This window comes from Meleagris gallopavo, chromosome 27, assembly GCF_905368555.1.
Source record: "Meleagris gallopavo chromosome 27, MGAL_WU_HG_1.1, whole genome shotgun sequence".
NCBI classification, from domain to species: domain Eukaryota; kingdom Metazoa; phylum Chordata; class Aves; order Galliformes; family Phasianidae; genus Meleagris; species Meleagris gallopavo.
In genome coordinates, this window is record NC_139430.1 from 504,088 (window position 1) to 523,163 (window position 19,076).

The 19,076-nt window shown below is 62.8% G+C and overlaps 2 protein-coding genes and 1 long non-coding RNA gene across 10 annotated transcripts; 2 read left to right on the top strand and 1 right to left on the bottom strand.

The window, feature by feature from the left end:
• The first annotated feature begins 230 nt into the window (after positions 1–230).
• Positions 231–4,534, top strand: DUSP23 (dual specificity phosphatase 23). 7 transcript variants are annotated; one of them, XM_085210072.1, is made up of 5 exons: positions 347–488; positions 1,199–1,475; positions 1,855–2,036; positions 2,141–2,206; positions 4,397–4,534. In XM_085210072.1, the coding sequence occupies exons 2-4, from the start codon at positions 1,212–1,214 to the stop codon at positions 2,166–2,168; spliced, it is 474 nt and encodes a 157-aa protein (XP_085066198.1). In that variant the 5' UTR covers positions 347–488; positions 1,199–1,211; the 3' UTR covers positions 2,169–2,206; positions 4,397–4,534. The 7 variants fall into 7 exon arrangements, with proteins under 7 accessions (XP_085066199.1, XP_085066198.1, XP_085066197.1 ...); XM_085210071.1 differs by lacking the exon at positions 4,397–4,534 and adding an exon at positions 2,317–2,691 and having other exon boundaries at positions 348–488; XM_085210073.1 differs by lacking the exon at positions 4,397–4,534 and having other exon boundaries at positions 231–403; positions 2,141–2,691.
• On the top strand, positions 4,532–18,783 carry IGSF9 (immunoglobulin superfamily member 9). 2 transcript variants are annotated; one of them, XM_085210063.1, is made up of 21 exons: positions 4,532–4,672; positions 4,764–4,949; positions 8,382–8,534; positions 8,784–8,935; positions 9,020–9,137; positions 9,218–9,359; positions 9,527–9,672; positions 9,749–9,891; positions 9,964–10,104; positions 10,190–10,306; positions 10,644–10,794; positions 10,893–11,016; positions 11,092–11,267; positions 11,872–12,122; positions 12,226–12,310; positions 13,995–14,165; positions 14,292–14,337; positions 14,566–15,618; positions 16,408–16,553; positions 16,676–16,813; positions 18,662–18,783. In XM_085210063.1, the coding sequence occupies exons 1-21, from the start codon at positions 4,621–4,623 to the stop codon at positions 18,751–18,753; spliced, it is 3,783 nt and encodes a 1,260-aa protein (XP_085066189.1). In that variant the 5' UTR covers positions 4,532–4,620; the 3' UTR covers positions 18,754–18,783. The 2 variants fall into 2 exon arrangements, with proteins under 2 accessions (XP_085066189.1, XP_085066190.1); XM_085210064.1 differs by lacking the exon at positions 18,662–18,783 and having other exon boundaries at positions 16,676–17,008.
• On the bottom strand, positions 13,587–18,667 carry LOC146542654 (uncharacterized). Its single transcript, XR_014879863.1, has 2 exons — positions 18,401–18,667; positions 13,587–16,789 (listed from the first exon to the last, which is right to left on the bottom strand). It is a non-coding gene; the product is annotated as an uncharacterized LOC146542654 (long non-coding RNA).
• Positions 18,784–19,076: the final 293 nt, after the last annotated feature.

Here is a 19,076-nt window from a genome sequence, read left to right on the forward strand (position 1 = left end):
GTCCCTCTTTGTCCCCATCTATGGGGTCTACCAGTGTTCTCCTCCATGGGGTCCCCCCTTGTCCCCCACCTTGGGATTCTCCCCTTGTCCCCTCCATGGGGTCCCCCCTTGTCCCCCACTTTGGGGTCCCTCCTTGTCCCCCATCCATGGAGACCCCCCCTTGTCCCCCTCCGTGGGGCTGGGGAGGGGACAAAGCAAGGACAAAGGAGGAGTCCTGGTCTCCCGGTACCCCCATGGGGTGCAGCCCCGCGCCTCGACACCCCTCGGGGGGTGGGATGGAGGCGGGGGGGGGTTCGCCCCGGTGCAACCGCGGAGCCCCACGGCCTCCGCCTCCCGATTCCGGTGCTGCGATCGATTCCGCCGTTCCCTGCAGCCCCGCTCCGCCCCCCCGCGGCCTTCCCCGGTACGGAGGGGAGAGAGGGCCTGGGGCAGGAGGGGGGGCTCGAGGGCGGAGGGGCGGCCAGGCCGGGCCGGGGTCTCGGTTCGAGGTAGGCCGCAGGCGGGGGTCTCGGTTCGGGGTAGGCCGCAGGGCTGGGGTCTCGGTTCGGGGTAGGCCGCAGGCGGGGGTCTCGGCTCAGGGTAGGCCGCAGGGCCGGGTCTCGGTTCGAGGTAGGCCGCAGGCGGGGGTCTCGGCTCAGGATAGGCCGCAGGGCCCGGGTCTCGGTTCGGGGTAGGCCGCAGGGCCGGGGTCTCGGTTCGGGGTAGGCCGCAGGGCCAGGCCTGCTGACTGCGGCCTACGGCGGGGGCGGGTCGGGAAGGAGGGGGGGAGCCCCGGGCGGCCAGAGGGAGGGCGGGTGGAAGCTGGGAGGGGCCGGGGATGTCGGGGGTGGGATGGCCCAGGAGGGCTGTTGGGGCACAGGGTGTTGGGGACTGGCCTGTGGGGGGGGGTTAGGGTTAGGGGAGGGGGTCCAGGGCTTTTTGGGTTGGGGGTGGTGGGGGCCTAAAATGGCCTGGGCAGTAGGGCTGGGTGGGCTGGGGGGATCTGGTTGAAGCTTGGGGGGGTCTGGGCTGGGGAGGTACCGGGGGGGTCTCAGGAAGTCTGGACTGGGGGGTCCTGAGGATTGTGGGGAGTGGTCTTAAGGAGAGCATGGAGTGGTATGTTGGGGTCTGCGGTGCTCGGGGGTCCCATGGGCTTGGGATATGGCACAGCCCTGCCTCTGGCTGCACAACAGCACTGTCTCACGTTCCCATCCCGCAGGAACCCACAGGCGATGGTGGAGCCCCCCAACTTCTCGTGGGTGGCAGAGGGGAGGCTGGCGGGGCTGGCCATGCCACGAGAGCCGGGTCATTACCGCTTCCTGCTGGGCCGGGGCGTGAGGCATCTGGTGTCACTGTCTGAAAGGGCCCCCCCCCACCACGGCTGCTGCCCCGCGCTGCAGCTCCACCGATTCCGTGTGCCTGACTTCACCCCACCGACACTCGGACAGATCCAGAGCTTCCTGCAGCTGGTGGAGGAGGCCAACGGTCGCGGGGAGGTATGGACTGGGGGGTTTTTGGGGGTGACAACAAGGGGGAGTGGCAGAGGAGGTGATGCCAGGATAGGGGGGTGATGTTGGGGTGGTTGGCACCAAGAGGAAGGTGTCAGCAAGAGGTAGGTGACACTAAGATGGAGGTGACACCAAGATGGAGGTGATGCCAAGGGGGTGATGGTGGGGAAGTGCTGCCAGTATGGGATACCGATTCCATGGTGGGTGACACCATGAGGAGGATGTCACCGTGAGAGAGGAGACATCAAGGGGGTGATGACGGGGGGTGACACCAGTACGGAGTGGGTGATGTCAAGGTGGGTGACAGCAGGATGGAGGTCACAGCTAGAGGGAGGTGACGCCATGGGGTGCCCGTGTCACGGCGCAGGCGGTGGCTGTGCACTGCATGCTGGGGCATGGCCGGACGGGCACCATGCTGGCCTGCTACCTGGTGAAGACTCAGAAGATGAGTGGCAGCGATGCCATCCGGGAGATCCGCAGGCTGCGGCCGGGCTCCATCGAGACACGGGAGCAGGAGCAAGCTGTCATGGAGTTCCACCAGCGCTTCAGGTACGTGCAGCCCCCTGGGAGGGAGTCCCCGTGCCAACAGGGCCACGGCAGGCACAGCTGCAGGGCCATGAGCCCAACTGAAACGTGGATCTGCCTCATTGTAGTGCTGGAGAGGACAGCAGGGAGGTGTGACTGTGAGCATCTCTACGAGCAGCGTGTGCTGGATGGAGGTGAGATGTTCCCTGTGAAGCTTTGCCCGCCCTGGGGGTGCCAGCGTTTGTCTTGTCACCATTAAAGGACTTCCTGCTGCTCCTCTCCACTTTTGTCTGGGGAACCAAAGGGCCACCAGAGACCCCTGCCTCCACCATCTCCCACCATTGCTCTATGTTGACCTGCTGCCATCCCCAAGCCACCTCCTCAGCCTTCATCCCAAGCATCGCCGCTTGGAACCCAACGGTGGCACCCCAAAATTGGGGATCCCGTGTCACGAGGCTCTGAGACTCAGCCTGCCATCCCCAAAGCTGGTCAACAGCCAACGCAGTGACGCAACATGGAAGGTGACAGCAGCGTCAGCTCCCCAGGGCCGTCCCGGGACGTGGATGCTTAAAGGGAAGCTTAGATGGAATTTAGGCATCTCCGTTCCAAAAGTCCAATCCTGAAAATCTCTTCTCAGCTGTTCCTAACCTTGGTGGCATTTAAATCCTAAGTGCAAGAAGCGTCACCGTCTCCGTTCCTGGGTGTGTGGCACCGTGCCGGAGCGCGCGGTGCTCACCGGTGCCAGCTCACCACCTGCACCCTGGGCTGGAGGGCCCTCACCTCCACCCAAACCCCTCCACGTCTCCAAATATGATGGTGAAACCCCAAACTGCCATCATCTTCCACCAGAAACGTCCCACCATGGCGGTGGCACGCAGTGGCTGGGGTCAGAGCTGGCAGGGGTGGGAGAGGTGGCCGTGGGGATGAGGGCACCCCAAAGCAGTACAGAGCAGAACTTGGTGGGGTCATCGCCCCTACTTGGGGACTTGGAGACACGGTGTCCCCCACGGGTGCCACCGTGGCTCTGAGGAAATCATGACACCACGTGGGGACGTGGGGACATCGAGGGATTCTCGTGTGCCAGCACTCAAAACAGGACATGGGTGGATAGGGTGGGAGGGGGATGTCCCATATGGAGGATGTGGGGACATGGAAGGGGTCGGGGGCAGTGCAGAACGGTCCTAAGCCCGCAGAGTCGCAGCGCTCACATGCGACTGGGAGATGCAGGAAAGCAGCTTAACAGCAGAATTATTTCCTTTAACTCCTCTTACTTTAGCTCTGTCCTTAATAATCTCCCGTGCTCTGGGGGCCGGGCCAGGCCGAGCTGATGGGGGGGGGGACAGCGGGACCCCCACCCCAAAGAGGGGACAAGGATGGGGGTTTGGCCCCAGCATCCCCACTGCAGTGCTGTGGGGATTGGCCGTGCTGTGCCACCAATCTGGCATGGACCCATCGGGGCCTGGTGGCACCATGGGGTCAGGACTGGGGGGTGTCCCCTCCCGGTGCCCCCAGCATCAGAGCCCCCAGCCTGGCTCACAGCCCAGCTCCGGCTCAGGGTTGTGGGATGGGGACAAGGCTCTGGTGGCTGTCCCCTCTGTGGGGACACAGCAGGGGATTAAAGGGGTGATGAACAGGGTGGGAGAGGGCAACTAGAGAGCAGCAGGGTGGGGGCGGTCACGGGGGTGTCGTGGGGTGGCGTGTGCATGGCATGGTGTGGAACGGCATGGCATGGCATGGCTTGGAATCCTAGAGTCATAAAGTTATGGGATGCCCCCAGATTTAAGGGAGCCACGGAGATCATCCAGCCCAACTCTTGGCTCTGCATGAGACCACCCGAATTCAAACCCTGTGGTTGAATGGGTTGTCTTGGGATGTCACGACACAGCGTGGTATGGGACAGCATGGCGTGGGATGGGATGCGATGGCTTGACATGGCATGACATGGCATGGCACCCCACACCCCTTCTGCCCCACCCTGTACCCTTTATTCCCGCCCCAAAACCCCTCTGTCCCACCTTATAGCCTTTATTTCCACCCTATGCCCCCTCTGTCCCACCCTATGCACTTTATTCGCACCCTACACTCCCTCTGTCCCACTTTATGCCCTTTATCCCCACCCCAAACCTCCTCTTTCCCACCCTGTACCCTTTATTCCCACCCCAAAACCTCTCTGTCCCTCCCCATACCCTTTATTTCCACCCTATGCACTTTATTCCCACCCCACGCCCCCTCTGTCCCACTTTATGCCCTTTATTCCCACCCTACACCCTTTATTCCAACTCCAACCCCCTCCCCCTCCCCAGAACTACACTTCCCATCACCCCCCGCGCCCCCTCCCTCCTCCCCTCCCCACCATTGGCCTCCAGCAAGCTTCCGTTACCCAGGCAACAGCCAATCAGAAGCGCCTCAGCTCCTCGTAGGCGTGGCCTACCCCAGCCCCTCCCACCGCCGTTGCTTTGGCGGCGGAGCGGCGCCGTTCGGTTCGGCTTCGGTTCGGGCGATGAAGAACCGGCGGCCGTCCCCGGTTCGGGGCCGCGGGGAGCCCGGAAAAACCCTGCTGAGCTCCGGCGGCGGAACCTGGTGACCTGCGGGCCGTTGGACCTGTGCTATGCGGTGGTGGCTCCGCGCGGCCTTCCTCAGCCTGCTCGCTGGGACCGACGGTACCGCGTGGCCGGGCTGGGGCCGTTCGGTTCGGTTCGGTTCGGTTCGGTTCGGTTCCGGTCGTCAATTCTCGTTCCCGTCCCGGTGCAGGCAGCGGGCAGAGCGGGGCCGTGGTGGGTCGAGTCGGGGACAGCGCTGTGTTGGGCTGCGATCTGTTGGGAACCCAACCGAACCGACCGCCGCTTTACGTCATCGAGTGGCTCCGGGTCGGGTTCGTCCTCCCCATCTTCATCAAATTCGGCCTTTATTCGCCGCGAGTGGATCCGGAGTACATCGGTGAGGGATCGGGGTGGGGTGGGGGGCGGTGTGAGGGCGGCTGAGGGGTTGGGGGGGGCAGGGAGCCGTTGGGTGCTGTGCCTGTGGGTTCTGGTCCCATTGGAGAACCCAAAGCCCTGAGCTCAGCCCCCTGTGGGTCGTGGTCCCATTGAAGGCCCTGAGCTCAGCCCATTTTGGGTTGTGGCCCCACTGAAGATCCAAAACCCTTGAGCTCAGCCCATTTTGGGTTATGATTCCACTGAAGCCTCTGAACCCCTGAGCTCAGCCCCCTATGGGTCATGGCCCCATTGAAGACCCCAAACCCCTGAGCTCAGCCCCCTATGGGTCGTGGCCCCATTGAAGACCCCAAACCCCTGAGCTCAGCCCCCTATGGGTCGTGGCCCCATTGAAGACCCCAAACCCCTGAGCTCAGCCCCCAGTGGGTCGTGGTCCCTTTGAAGATCCAAAATCCCTGAGCTCAGCCCCTATTGAGTCACGGTCCCATTGAAGGCCTTGAGCTCAGCCCATTTTGGGTTGTGGTCCCATTGAAGGGCCTCAACCCCTGAGCTCAGCCTCCTATGGGTTGTGACCCCATTGAAGAACCCAAATCCCTGAGCTCAACCCCCTGTTGGGTCGTGGCCCCATTGAAGTCCCACAGTCGCTGAGTGTTGCCCCCCATCATTCTCAGTCCCCAGTGGGTCACAGTCCCCATAAAGTCACTAAGATCTTGGCTCTGTCCCCAGTGGGTCCTTATGAGCACTGGGCTCTGTCCCCTATAACTGTGGTCCCCATGAAAACCCCAAGCCCCCAGGCTGTGTCCCCTATGGGTCGCAGTCACCATGGAGGGTCCAGAGCTCATGGTCTCCATCCTCTGTGGGTCACAGACCCCTTCAGGGCTCTGACCCCTATGGGTTGTGGTCTCCATGAAGACCTGGACTCTGTACCCCATGGCTCATGGTTCTCATAAAGGCTCTGAGCCCCTGGGTTCTGTCCCCAGTGGGTCACAGTCCCCATAAAAGCCTGTCCTCTGTCCCCAATGGTTCACAATCCTCATAAAGGTCTGACCTTTGTCCCCAGTGGGTCACAGTTCCCCCCCATGGGTCACAGTCCCCATGAAGGTCTGACCTCTATCCCCCATGGGTCACGGTCCCCATAGCCTGCTCAGAGCCCATGGCTTCCATCCCCAATGGCTCAGTCCCCATAAAGGCCTGTCCTCTATCCCCAATGGCTCACAGTCCCTATAAAGGTCTGTCCTCTATCCCCCATAAGTCATAGTCTCCATCGCCTGTCCAGAGCCCAGAGCTTCCATCCTTAATGGCTCACAGTCCTAAAGAAGGCTCTGAGCCCTTGTGCTCTGTCCCCAATGGCTCACAGTCCTCATAAAGGTCTCCCCTCTGTCCCCAGAGGCTCACAGTCCCCATAAAGGTCTCCCTTCCCTCCCCAGAGGCTCACAGTCCCCATAAAGGTCTCCCCTCTGTCCCCAGAGGCTCACAGTCCCCATAAAGGTCTCCCCTCTGTCCCCAGAGACTCACAGTCCCCATAAAGGTCTCCCCTCTGTCCCAGAGGCTCACTGTCCCCATAAAGGTCTCCCCTCTGTCCCCAGAGGCTCACTGTCCCCATAAAGGTCTCCCCTCTGTCCCAGAGGCTCACTGTCCCCATAAAGGTCTCCCCTCTGTCCCAGAGGCTCACTGTCCCCATAAAGGTCTCCCCTCTGTCCCAGAGGCTCACAGTCCCCATAAAGGTCTCCCCTCTGTCCCAGAGGCTCACAGTCCCCATAAAGGTCTCCCCTCTGTCCCAGAGGCTCACAGTCCCCATAAAGGTCTCCCCTCTGTCCCCAGAGGCTCACTGTCCCCACAGAGGCCCCGCTGCCCCGGGTGGCCCCAAGGTTGTGCGTGGGGCAGGGATTTGGCCCTTCAGCAGCTCAGCAGCGGCGCTGCCGGGATTTGGAGCCGTGGCGTGGGAGGCCGATCCCACAAAGTGCTGGTGGTGACAAGGAACCCCCCCATCCCCCCTCCCCACCCCATTGACATTAAGCCCCGTGGTGACAACACACCTGGTGACACCAAACCTTGGCCGTGGGGCCCCGCAGCTCCGGTTACCTGCAGAGCTCAGGTTTCCCTGTGGGCTGGCAGCAGGTGGGGCTCGGTCTGGTCCTTTGGCTTTGTCCCCAATGGTCCCCACTGTGTCACCAAGTGGCTGCAGCCAGGATTGACACTGGGGGTGAAGGTGGGGGGGACACCGAGCTCAACCTGGCAGCCGATGCTCCAACGGGTACAGCAGCTTCGGCGTCACCCCCGGAACCCCTCGTGTCACCTGGTGTCACCCGAGCTTTTTGGGGTCAAGAGTGGGCTGCAGCCAATGCCCTTTGGAGGGGAAATGGGGTCATTTGCCCCCCGCCGGCTGCCGCCATCCCCCGCGGCGTCCCCTGCCTGGGGCTGCTGGTCCCCATCGTGGTCACCGCATCCCCCCACGGCGGTGGCCGCTGTCCCCTTTGTGTCCCTTTGAATGGCGGTTGCCAGGGGATGCCGTCGGGGAGGGCAGCGGCGGTTTTGTTGGTTTTGTTATCGGTGGGGGAGGAGGAGGAGTTGGGGCCGGCGCTGGGGGGGATTAGGGGCATCCCCTGCGCTCTGATCCGTGCCAAAGGGAGCTTTGTTTGGAGCCTGCTGTTCCCAGCACCCAGCTGTGGGGCTGCCCCACGCATCCTGGCTGGGCGATGCCCTCATTCCCATCCCTCCCACGGCCCCCATCACCTCCTGGGAAAAGCAAATTTGGGAGAGGCTGCGGGGAAGCCAAGGGCTGCATGTGGTGCGTGCTGGGTTTGAAACTGCATTCCCCAAACTGCCCGACCCGGTCCTGCTTCCTCCTCCTCCTCCTCCTCCTCCTCCTCATCATCATCATCCTCGCCGGGCTCGTCTGGACAGTGCAGCACCCACGTAGGGACCTCGGGGACACCGCACTCCCCCAGCAAAACTCATTTAATGGGAACCACTTGAGAGAACGCTGCTCTGCCATATCACCCCCCCAGGGTGATGGCACATGTGGGGTTTGGGGGTTCTGTGGTGCTGGGTGCACCCCGGCATCGCTGAGCCAATATCGCACCGTGCGCCTGAGCCGATTACAGCTCTGATAATAGCACGGGGGATTAGGGGGCTGTGCTCTGCTTCTGCTCCTTCTCCTCCTCCTCATCCATGGGGACAGTTTGGGGCGAGCACCCCGAAACACGAGGCTGGCTCCCATTGATGGCTCAGTGGTACTGGGTGCCATCGGGCGCCGCTCGGGGCTCTCCAGACCCCACAGCACGGCAGGGACGAGGAGCGCGGGGGTGGCCGGGGCTTAGCAGGGCTCCCGAGGGTGAGCAGCTCTGATGGAGAGGCGTGGGGGGAGAAGGGGAGGTGGCTCTGGGGGGGACACACGGCTGTCCCCAAGCAGTGCCATGTGCTCCTCGTCCTGCAGGTCGCGTGCGGATCGAGGAGGGCGCGTCGCTGCGCATCGACCTGCTGCGCGCTGAGGACCAGGGCTGGTACGAGTGCCGCGTGCTCTTCCTCGACCGACCCAGCAACGACGCCGACTTCCAAAACGGGACCTGGATCCACCTCACCGTCAATGGTAGGGATGGGGTGGGGGTCCCGCTGCTGAACCCGGCTCTGAGTTGGGCGTTGGGATCCCTTTGTCACCCCGTTCCCCTGTCTGGGTGGCTGCCTGTTGCGCTCCCCCCGTTGTGCCGCCCCATTCTGAGGGCAGCGCTGCTCCCGTTGCCTCCCTTGCAGGACAGGATCCCAGTCCGGACCCCTCGCTCTCAGGGCTGGGGCCAAATCCTCTCTTTCTCAATGTCTGAGAGTGCGTTTTTCTTCCCAGCACCCCCAACCTTCTTGGTGACCCCCCCGGCGTTTGTGGAGGTGCGGGATCGCGAGGCGCTGAGCCTCACCTGCACGGCCGTGGGCAACCCACAGCCCATCATCAGCTGGAAGAGGAGCGACCTGGCCCTGCAGAGCGGAGACACGGTGCAGGTGAGCTCAGTGTGACACCAGCTGGTGGGAGGGGGGGCCCCCAGCCCACGTTGTCCCTCGGTGTCCCTATTGGTGACGTTGCAGGTGAGGAACGGGACGCTGAGCATCGCGGCGGTGGAGCGCGCCAGTGCGGGCACCTACACGTGCCATGCATCCAGCAAGGAGGGCACCGTCACCCACACGACCCGTGTGCTCGTGCAGGGTGAGTCCCCTGGGCCACCTCGAGGTTGTCCCCTCCTCGTGGTCCCACCCCCAACCCTCACGGTCCCCTCTGCTTCGCAGGGCCGCCCGTCATCGTGGTGCCACCGCAGAACGTCACCGTTAACGTCTCCCAAGATGCCTTCCTGGCGTGCCAGGCTGAGGCGTACCCAGGAAACCTCACCTACACCTGGTTCCAGGGCAGCAGCAACGTCTTCCACCTCAGGTACACCGGAGTGGCACCGCTGTGGCCGTGGGCTCGTGGTGGGTGGAGGCAACAGGACTTTGCCCACAGCAAGCGTGGATCTGGGCACCTTTGGGTGTGATGGGTGTGTGACAAAGGGCTCCTCCCATCCTTGCTGTGCCTTCTTCCACCCCTTCATCCCCTTACAGCCACCTCCAGGCACGGGTACGCATCCTGGTGGATGGGAGCCTCCTGCTCCAGCGAACCACCCCGGATGATGCAGGCAAATACACCTGCATCGCCAGCAACGGGCTGTGGAAGCCGCCTTCAGCCTCAGCCTTCATCACAGTGCTGTGTAAGAGCCTTGGGGTGCCCTGTGGGGCTGCCATGGGGTCCCTGACACCTTCCCAGCGCCCTTCTCGTCCCCACAGACCCAGCACAGGTGACCACCATGCTCCCAGAAACCCACCTGCCCAAGGGGATGCGAGGCATCATCCGGTGCCCCACCAGAGCCAACCCCCCTCTGCTCTCCGTCAGCTGGACACGGGATGGGCGCCCGCTGGAGCTGGGCAAGGTAGGGCTGCGTGCACCCACCCCTACAGCATCCCTGTGCCCCCTTGGCTTCACCCTCCTTCCCTTCTCCCAGCTCCCAGGGTGGTCCACGAGACCTGATGGCTCCATCGTCATCGCCACGGGGAATGATGATGCTCTGGGGGTGTACACCTGCACCCCCTACAACAGCTACGGCACCGCCGGCGCGTCCCGACCCACCCGTGTCCTGCTCAAGGTGAGGATGAGGAGCGGGGATGTCACCACAACCCCATCCTGCTGTGTTTTGTCACCGTCCCCGGTGCCACGTGTGACTCTTTCAGGACCCTCCCGCCTTCACGGTGCGTCCCAAGGAGGAATATTTCCAGGAGGTGGGCAGGGAGCTGGTGATCCCCTGCGTGGCCCACGGGGACCCACCGCCCACCATCACCTGGGGGAAGGTAAGGGAGCCCACCTGGGAGGTCAGCCTGGCTTTTGTCCTCCTGGGACATCATTTCTGGGATGAGGGGGGGGATGGAGGTGATGGGGAAGGGGGGGGTCAGAGATGGTGGGGATGGGATTGATGGGTGTGGAGGTGAAGGGGGTGGAGGTGGGGTGAGGATAGAGGTGGGATAATGAAGGAGAGATTGGGGATAGAGATGGGGATGAGGATGGAGATGGGTTGGAATGGGAAACGGGGATGGGGACGGAGATGGGGTTGGGACAGAGAATGGAAAATGGGGATGGAGATGGTGGTGGAGATGGGACGTCACCACCATCAGTGTCCCCGCCATGCAGGTGGGCAGCGCAGGGCAGTTTGGTGCCCAGGTGGATGGGAACAGCAGCCTCGTCTTCCACCCACTCATCAAGGAGCAGCACGGGCTGTGGGAGTGCACGGCCACCAACGCGGTGGCCAGCGTCAGCACTGCCACCACCGTCCACGTGCTGGGTGAGCGGGGCAGGCATCATCTGCAAGTGCAGGTGGGGCAGAATGGATGTGCTTCGGTGGTCCAACCTACGTGGTTTTCTCTCTGCCTCCATCCCCAGGAACCAGTCCTCACGCCGTCACCAACGTCTCCGTGCTCCCCCTCCTGTTGGCAGCCAACATCTCCTGGGAGCCAGGCTTTGATGGAGGCTACTTCCAAAGGTTCAGCGTTTGGTACACGCCGCTGTGAGTCCCTCTCTGGTGACACCCACTGTCCCCTCCCATCCCTCAGCCGTGGCTCAGGGCTCTGTGTCCCCACAGGGTGAAGCACCCACCCCGTGCCCACCACGATTGGGTGTCGCTGGCGGTGCCTCCGGGTGCTCAGCACCTCTTGGTGGAGAACTTGCAGCCAGACACCAGCTACCAGTTCAGCGTGCTGGCTCAGAACAAGCTGGGCAGTGGTCCCTTCAGCCAGATCGTCACCTCCGTGCCCAGGGGTGAGAGCAGAGCGCACGACTCCCCTCAAAGCTCACTTAAAAGATGGCAAGCCTCCTATTTTTTCTGCATCCGGGCCTGGAGTCCCCAGTACAGGAAGGATGTGGAGCTCTTAGAGTGGGTCCAGAGGAGGGCACTGAGATGCTCAGAGGGCTGGAGCAGTTCTGCTGTGAGGAAGGGCTGAGGGAACTGGGCTGGTTCAGCTTGGAGAAGAGAAGGCTGCAGGGAGACCTGATTGTGGCCTTCAGTGCTTGAAGGGAACGGATAAACAGGAGGGGAACGGCTGTTTGTGAGGGTGGGTGGTGATAGGAAAAGGGGAATGGTTTTAAAGTGAGACAGGGGAGGTTTAGGTTGGATGTTAGGAGGAAGTTTTCCACCCAGAGGTGGGGAGGCAGTGGAACAGGTTGCCCAAGGAGGCTGTGGATCCCCATCCCTGCAGGCATTCGAGGCTGGGCTGGATGTGGCTCTGGGCAGCCTGGGCTGCTGGTTGGTGACCCTGCACACAGCAGGGGGTTGGAACTGATGATCACTGAGGTCCTTTTCAACCCGGGCCATTCTGTTATTCTATGATTTCCACCCCATTCTTGCTCACCCTTCTCTCCCCAGGCTTCCCAGTGACCACAGTGCCTCCGGAGCCACCGGCCATCACCGTGCACATCCTCCTGTCCCCACCTCAGGCTCTGAGTGCCAACCAGACAGCACGGGGGGTCCTGCTACGTTGGCAGCCCCCAGAGCAGCTCTCGGTGCCGCTGAGCGGTTACGCCTTGGAGCTGCGGCAGGACCGGGGTGGCTGGGAGGTGCTGGAGCGCTCCATCCCCAGCACGGAGAGCCAGGTGTTGGTGCCAGGGCTCATCAAGGTGAGGATCTGCGTGGTGGTGGGGTGGGGGGGGGTCTCGCCAAGGAGGGAGTGCAGTAAATAAGGGGTGATGGTGATCTCTGCCCCCCACCCTTCCCCCCAAGGACGCCTTCTATGAGTTCCGCCTGGTGGCCTTTGCTGGCAGCTACATCAGTGACCCCAGCAACACGGTGAACGTCTCCACGGCAGGTGAGGGCTGCAGCCACCCCCTGTCCCCAGTCAGGAGGCAGAAATAAAGAATGATGGAATGTTTTGGGTGGGAAGAGACTTCCAAGGTCATCTAGTTACAACCGCCGTGCTGTAGGCAGGGGCATCTCCCATTAGATCAGGTTGCTCAAAGCCCCATCCAGCCTGAACACCTCCAATGGAGTGGTTGGGTTGGAGAGGTCCTTACAGATCCCAGAGACATGGAACAGTTGGGTTGGATTGGGTTGGAGAGGTCCTTACAGATCTCAGAGACATGGAACAGTTGGGTTGGATTGGGTTGGAAAGGTCCTTACAGATCCCAGAGACATGGAACAGTTGGGTTGGGTTGGGTTGGAAAGGTCCTTACAGATTCAAGAGACATGGAACAGTTGGGTTGGGTTGGGTTGGAGAGGTCCTCTCAGTTCCCAGACACATGGAATGGTTGGGCTGCAAAGGTCCTTACAGATCGGAAAGGCATGGAACAGTTGGGTTGGATTGGGTTGGAAAGGTCTTTACAGATTGCAGAGACATGGAATGATCAGATTGGGTTTGAAAGGTCCTTACAGATCCCAGAGACATGGAACAGTTGGGTTGGATTGGGTTGGAAAGGTTTTCTCAGTTCCCAGACACATGGAATGGTTGGGTTGGGTTGGGTTGGGTTGGAAAGGTCCTTACAGATCCCAGAGACATGGAACAGTTGGGTTGGGTTGGGTTGGGTTGGAGAGGTCCTCTCAGTTCCCAGACACATGGAATGGTTGGGTTGGCTTGGAAAGGTCCTTCCAGATCGGAAAGATATGGAATGGTTGGGTTGGATTGGGTTGGAAAAGTCTTTACAGATTGCAGAGACATGGAATGATCAGATTGGGTTGGAAAGGTCCTTCCAGATCCCAGAGACATGGAATAGTTGGGTTGGATTGGGTTGGAGAGGTCCTTACAGATCCCAGAGACATGGAACAGTTGGGTTGGAAAGGTCCTCTCAGTTCCCAGACACATGGAATGGTTGGGTTGGGTTGGGTTGGGTTGGGTTGGAAAGGTCCTTACAGATCCCAGAGACATGGAACAGTTGGGTTGGAAAGGTCCTCTCAGTTCCCAGACACATGGAATGGTTGGGTTGGAAAGGTCCTTCCAGATCAGAAAGGCATGGAACAGTTGGGTTGGATTGGGTTGGAAAGGTCTTTACAGATCGCAGAGACATGGAATGATCAGATTGGGTTGGAAAGGTCCTTCCAGATCCCAGAGACGTGGAACAGTTGGGTTGGAAAGGTCCTAACTCACGAAATCACTGAATTGTTCTTTATTTTTACAAACCTACGTGCCATTACAGACGGCCCATGACACACTAATTCCTATGAAAAGCTTTTAGCAAAGCGCAGACCTCCTTAAAAACACTCATGGGAAGAGAGGCTGTGCTCTGTGCCGCTCATTGACTCGACCACTTGAAAAGGGAACTGTGGCACTTTGTAAGACGTTGCAGCGGCCCACATGAGCCCTACGTGAACAGTTTGGTCAGCAGGGACTTTGCGTGCAATGAGCACAACTGGAGTCCTTGCATTCCCACGGGCTGAGATTTTCCTCCCAGCCTGCAGCCTTTGTCTTTTCTTGGGCACCCAAGGGAGCACCCGAACTTTTGCCATCCCCGCTGCGGTGCCGGGGGGTGCTGACCCAACCCATCTCCCACCCAATGCAGGGATGGAGGTGTACCCATCCCGCACGCAGCTCCCCGAGCTGCTCCCACAGCCTGTGCTGGCCGGGGTGATCGGTGGGATCTGCTTCCTCAGCGTGGCCATCATCTTCAGCACCACGGCCGCCTGCATCATGAACCGACGGCGCGCCGCACGCATCCGGAAACGGCAGCGAGGTAATGAACCCCATTGAGGTGTGGGGAGGGGGATTTAGGGGAGAGGGCTCCGGGAGCTGTGTGTGCACCGCTGTCATCTCATCGCCGTGTGTCATCCCCCCCCGTTGTGTTCTCATGGCCTTCCAGATCCACCGCTTGTCTTCTCCCCCAGCAAGAAGCTCCCAGCTGCGCAGTAAGTCGTGCCCCACATCTCACTGCGCTCTCCCCGCATCGTCGCTGGGTTTGGGGCAGGGAATTGGGCTCGGGGTAGCACCCACGGATGCTCTGCTTTCTGCTTTTTGGGGTTTTGGTTAAAGCAAGCAGACGGCGCACAGCACCCGTTGGGATCCCTACTGCGAGCCCCCCAGTTAACGGGGAGGCATCGGATGCTCCAACCGCAGCGATTCTCTTCTCCTTCCAGCCCTTCTCACGCCTCTGATAGCCCACCCAGCACAGCCAAGCTAAAGCTGCAGCCCTCCCCGTGCCCCAGCCTGCGCCGGGCTCTGCTATGGGGCGAGAAGGCAGGCACCAGCCTGGGGCTGAGCATCGCGGGGGGGTCCGGTGCCGGATACACCCTCTATGAGAGCCACGTTGGGGAACACGTCCCGCTGGAGCGCATCCGCCGCGGCCCCGACGGCCGCTTCGTGGTGGAGACCACCGAAAGGACCCCCCCCCAACAGGACCCCCCCTCTGCACGTCTCCAACAAACGGAGCCCGTCTGGCACAAGGAGGTGGCGTTACGCCCTCGCCCCCCCGGGAACCCCCCAGTGCCCTCCGGCCGCCGTCGGGGTCGATATTTTGGATACGGCAGCAGCAGCCCCGTGGATGAAGACGCCGCTCTGTGCATCCTCGATGTCAGCCCTGTGGCCTCTCCTGCCACTCTGCCTTACAGCCCCGACCCCCCCAGCACCCGTTGGGACTCGTTGCCCCCCCAGGGCACCCCCCCCCCGGACTCCAACGCCCCGCAACGGACCGCGTCCCCCCCGCCCCAAAGCAGCATCCTGCAGTACCTCAGCCTGCCCTTCTTCAAGGAGATGTGTGTGGATGGTGACTGGCCCCCCCCCGAGGAACCGCAGCAGCCCCCCACGCCCCCCCAGCAGCAGCCCGAGGGGAGGCAGGACTGCACGGATCCATGTGCCAAGCTCCCCCCGGCCCCCACCCTCCTACAGCCCCCCAAGGTGCCACTGGGTCCCATTAAGGCCTCGCTGCCCGGCCCCCCCGTATGGCCGACCCCCCCGGAACCGACCCGCCGCGGCCCCCCCATCGATAAGACTGAAAGTAGGGAGGTGCCCCCCCCTGAGAAACTGCCCCGGGGCAGCCTGACCAGCCAAAGCAGCGGCCGTGGCAGCGCATCCTTCCTGAGGCCCCCCTCACTCACACCGTCCCTGGGGGGGCCCGGCCCTGGAACCCCCCCGGGGGATGGGGGCGGCTGGAAGGTGGGCACCGAGCCGGTCCCCAATGTGGGGGGGAAAAGGTGAGGATGGGGACAAAAAGGGGATGATGGTGGCATTTGGGGATGGGGGGACGTGGTGACGTTTGGGGGTGGGATGGGAACAGCGGTGACACTTGGGGACGAGAATGATGGTGACATGGGGTGATGGTGGCACTTGGGGACAGGGGGACATGGTGACATTTGGGGATGAGGGCAGTGGGGATGGTGGTGACACTTGGGATGGGGGCAGCAGTGACAGTTGAACTTGGGGACAAGGGGGTGGTGGTGACATTTGGGTGTGGGGACAGGGACAAGGGGATGCCCAGTGGGTACGGAGCATGGGGACAGGGACATGGTGACACCTGGGGACAAGGATATGGTGACACCTGGGCATGGGATTGAGGCAGTGGGAATGAAGGTGACTCTTTGGGGACATGGTGACATTTGGGGACGGGATGGGGACAGTGCTGACACTTGGGAACGGGAATGATGGTGACATGGGGCGATGGTGGCACTTGGGGCCAGGGGGACACGGTGACACTTGGGAAGGGGGATGGAGATAAGGGGGATGATGGTGGCATAGGGGCCGTGGTGACACGTGGGCATAGAGATGGGGACAGTGGGAACGATGATGGCTCTTTGGGGGATGGGATGGGGACAAGTGGTGACGCTTGGGGACATGGTGACACGTGGGGATGGGGACAGTGGGAACGATGGTGGTGCATTGGGGATGGGGACGTGGTGACACTTGGGCACGGAGGATGGGGACAGTGGTGGCAGATGGGGAAGTGGACCAGGAGGTGCCCCCCTCCCTCCCGACTGTCCCCACAGGAGGGACACGTCTGTGGACGAGAGCTACGAATGGGACACGGAGGTGACATTGGCCACCGACCTGCTGGCCGCCCTGCAGCTGTACCGCCCCGCAGAGCCCCCCCAGCCCCTCTCCACCATCACCCTGCGGGACCTGGAGCGTCAAAGTGAGTTTGTCCCCAACCACGGGGACGCCATCGGGTCCCCATAAATCCTCCCGTTGGGGGAAGGGGGGGGTGAAGTTGGGGAGGGGGAGGGGGGGGGTCAAAATGTGCTGCTCTCCCTGCAGAGCCCGGTTCCACTCCGGTGACTTCGGTGGCTGCGGAGGCGTTGGTGGCAGTGGGGGGACCCCCCCAGCACGGGCAGCACAGGGAGGGGGCACAGCAACGGCGGAGGCAGCGGCCTGGGGGGGGCCGGGGGGGCTGCGGTGAGCGCTGGGAGCTGGCCACGCTGCTCTAAGAACCCCATAGGGCTCGAAAGGATGGGGGGGGTGTGGGGGGGGGGGTGTCCACCCGTCGTTGTCCCCCCCCCCCCACTCAGTGCTTTAGGGGTGGGGGGGTGACCCCCCTGCAGGATCCCCTGTGTGGGGCGGGGGGTGGTGGAATAAAGAGATGTGATGGCAGAGCTGGCACTGTGCTCTCCCCCCTCCCCCCCCCCCCCCCATCCTGTTGGCAGCAAAGTCCTGCACCCCATGTGTCCCCCCCACCCCATAACACACTGGGGCCTGGCTCTCCCCCCATCACCCCCTCCTGGTATTTTCCATTCTCAGACCCCCCCCATTCCCCTTGTCCCCCATATCAGCTCCCCAACCCCATCACACTCTACTACCCCCCCCACCCCCATTACTCCCCCCATCCTTGCACCCCCCCATCATCCCTCATCACCCCTCACTCTATTAACCCGCATCCCCATTACCCCCCCCTCGTTCCCCTCCATCCCCATCACCCACTCCCCATTACCCCCATCCCCCCCATCTCCATCTTCCACTCTTATACTCCATTGCCCCCCCCATCCCCCCTCCCCATACTCCCCACCCTCAGACCCCCCCCGTCCCTATTGCCCCCCCACTCCCATCACCCCACCTCCCTACACCCTGTGCCCCCCATCCTCCTCCTCTGTCCCTCCCCATATTCTTTTGCCCCCCCAGGCTCTGTAGGGCCGCCCCATTTCCCCCCCCCCCAACCCATGGCCGCTGTCCCGGGCAGGGCGGGGGCGGAGGGGCGTGGTCAGAGCGAGTGGGGGCGTGGCTTGCGTGGATGTGGGCGTGGTCTGCGCGCCGCGTGTGCCCTTATACGGTCAAAGTGCGGGAGCGCGTCACGGTGGGCGGGGCCACGAAATGCGGGACGTCAGCGCTGCGCTCGGGGGGTTCCGGGGTCACCCCGGGAGGTCAGGGGGGGTCACTAAGGGGCGATGACCCCAGCGTGTCCCCGTGTCACCCCCCCATGTGGCAGCACCCTTCTTTATCACCCCTTTATGTCACCCCCCCCATCACCGCCACCCCCCCACGCCACCCCCCAATGTCACCACCAGTTGCTCTCCCCCCCATGTCCCCCCCATGTCCCCCCCCCGTCCCCCTACCACGCGTGCTGTCTCCAGCTGTCCCATCCCAGCCCCCCCCACTGCCCATCCCCACGTGTCGTCGTCCCCCCCCCCGCCACTCCCATCTCCCCCCATATCCATACCCATTGCCCCCCCATCTCAACCTGGGGTTGTTGACCCCCCCCCCAGGGACTTTTGACCCCCCCCTCCCCTCCTGCTCTCTGTGTCCCCCCCGCACCCCTCTGTAACCCCACCGTGTGACCCCCCCCCCCCCCCACCATCGCCCACCCCCAACTTTGCCCCCCCCACCCCTTGTCACCCTTATCCTATGGGGGTCACCACATGTCTCTTCCTGCCCGTCCCCTCCTCCCCTCCGCCCCCCCAGCACCGGAAACCCCCCGGGGGAGGCTGGGTGGGGGGGGGGAGGGGGGGGGAGAGGGGGGGAGGGGGGGGGGGTTCCCCAGGGGACTCCCACCTCCAAGAGAGGACTCGGCCACGTGGCACCTCTGGGTGTCACCAAATTGGAGGGGTGACACCTCAGGGTCGATCCCCACGGTGCCACCATCCGTGTGACACCGCTCCTGAGATCGGGGGTGGCATTGGGGGGGGGGGGAGGAGAGGAAAGGAGTTCTTGGGGGGGGGGGGGAGGGGCGTTGGGGACGCGGGACAGCGATCCGGAGGCGGCGGTGGCCTCGTGCCGAGGTTGTGTTTGTTGTTTTGCTGCCGTTCCCCATAGAGACGGCGCTTGGGCGGCTGCCACCGGCCCTCCCCACCCATGGGGACACCGCCAGGGTTGGGGACATTGCGGCTCTGCACCCCCCCACGTAACAACCCCCCCTCTCTCCCTCCCCCCCCCCCAGCAGGCTGTGACACCATCACTGCCACCACAGCTCTGCCCTCAGCCACCCCATCCCCACCACGACCCATAACCACTGCTGCCCCCCCCATCCCCATCACAGCCCCCCCCCAACGGCCATCACAGCCATTGTGTCCCATACCCAAACCCCCCCATCCCTTACCCCCCCTTATCACCCCTATCCCCACCATTGCCCCCATCGCATTCCCTCCATCCTCACCACGGACCACCAAACCCCCCCCCCGTTCCCCCCCCCCAGTTCCCCCCAGTCACTCCATTGCCACCTCGACCACCC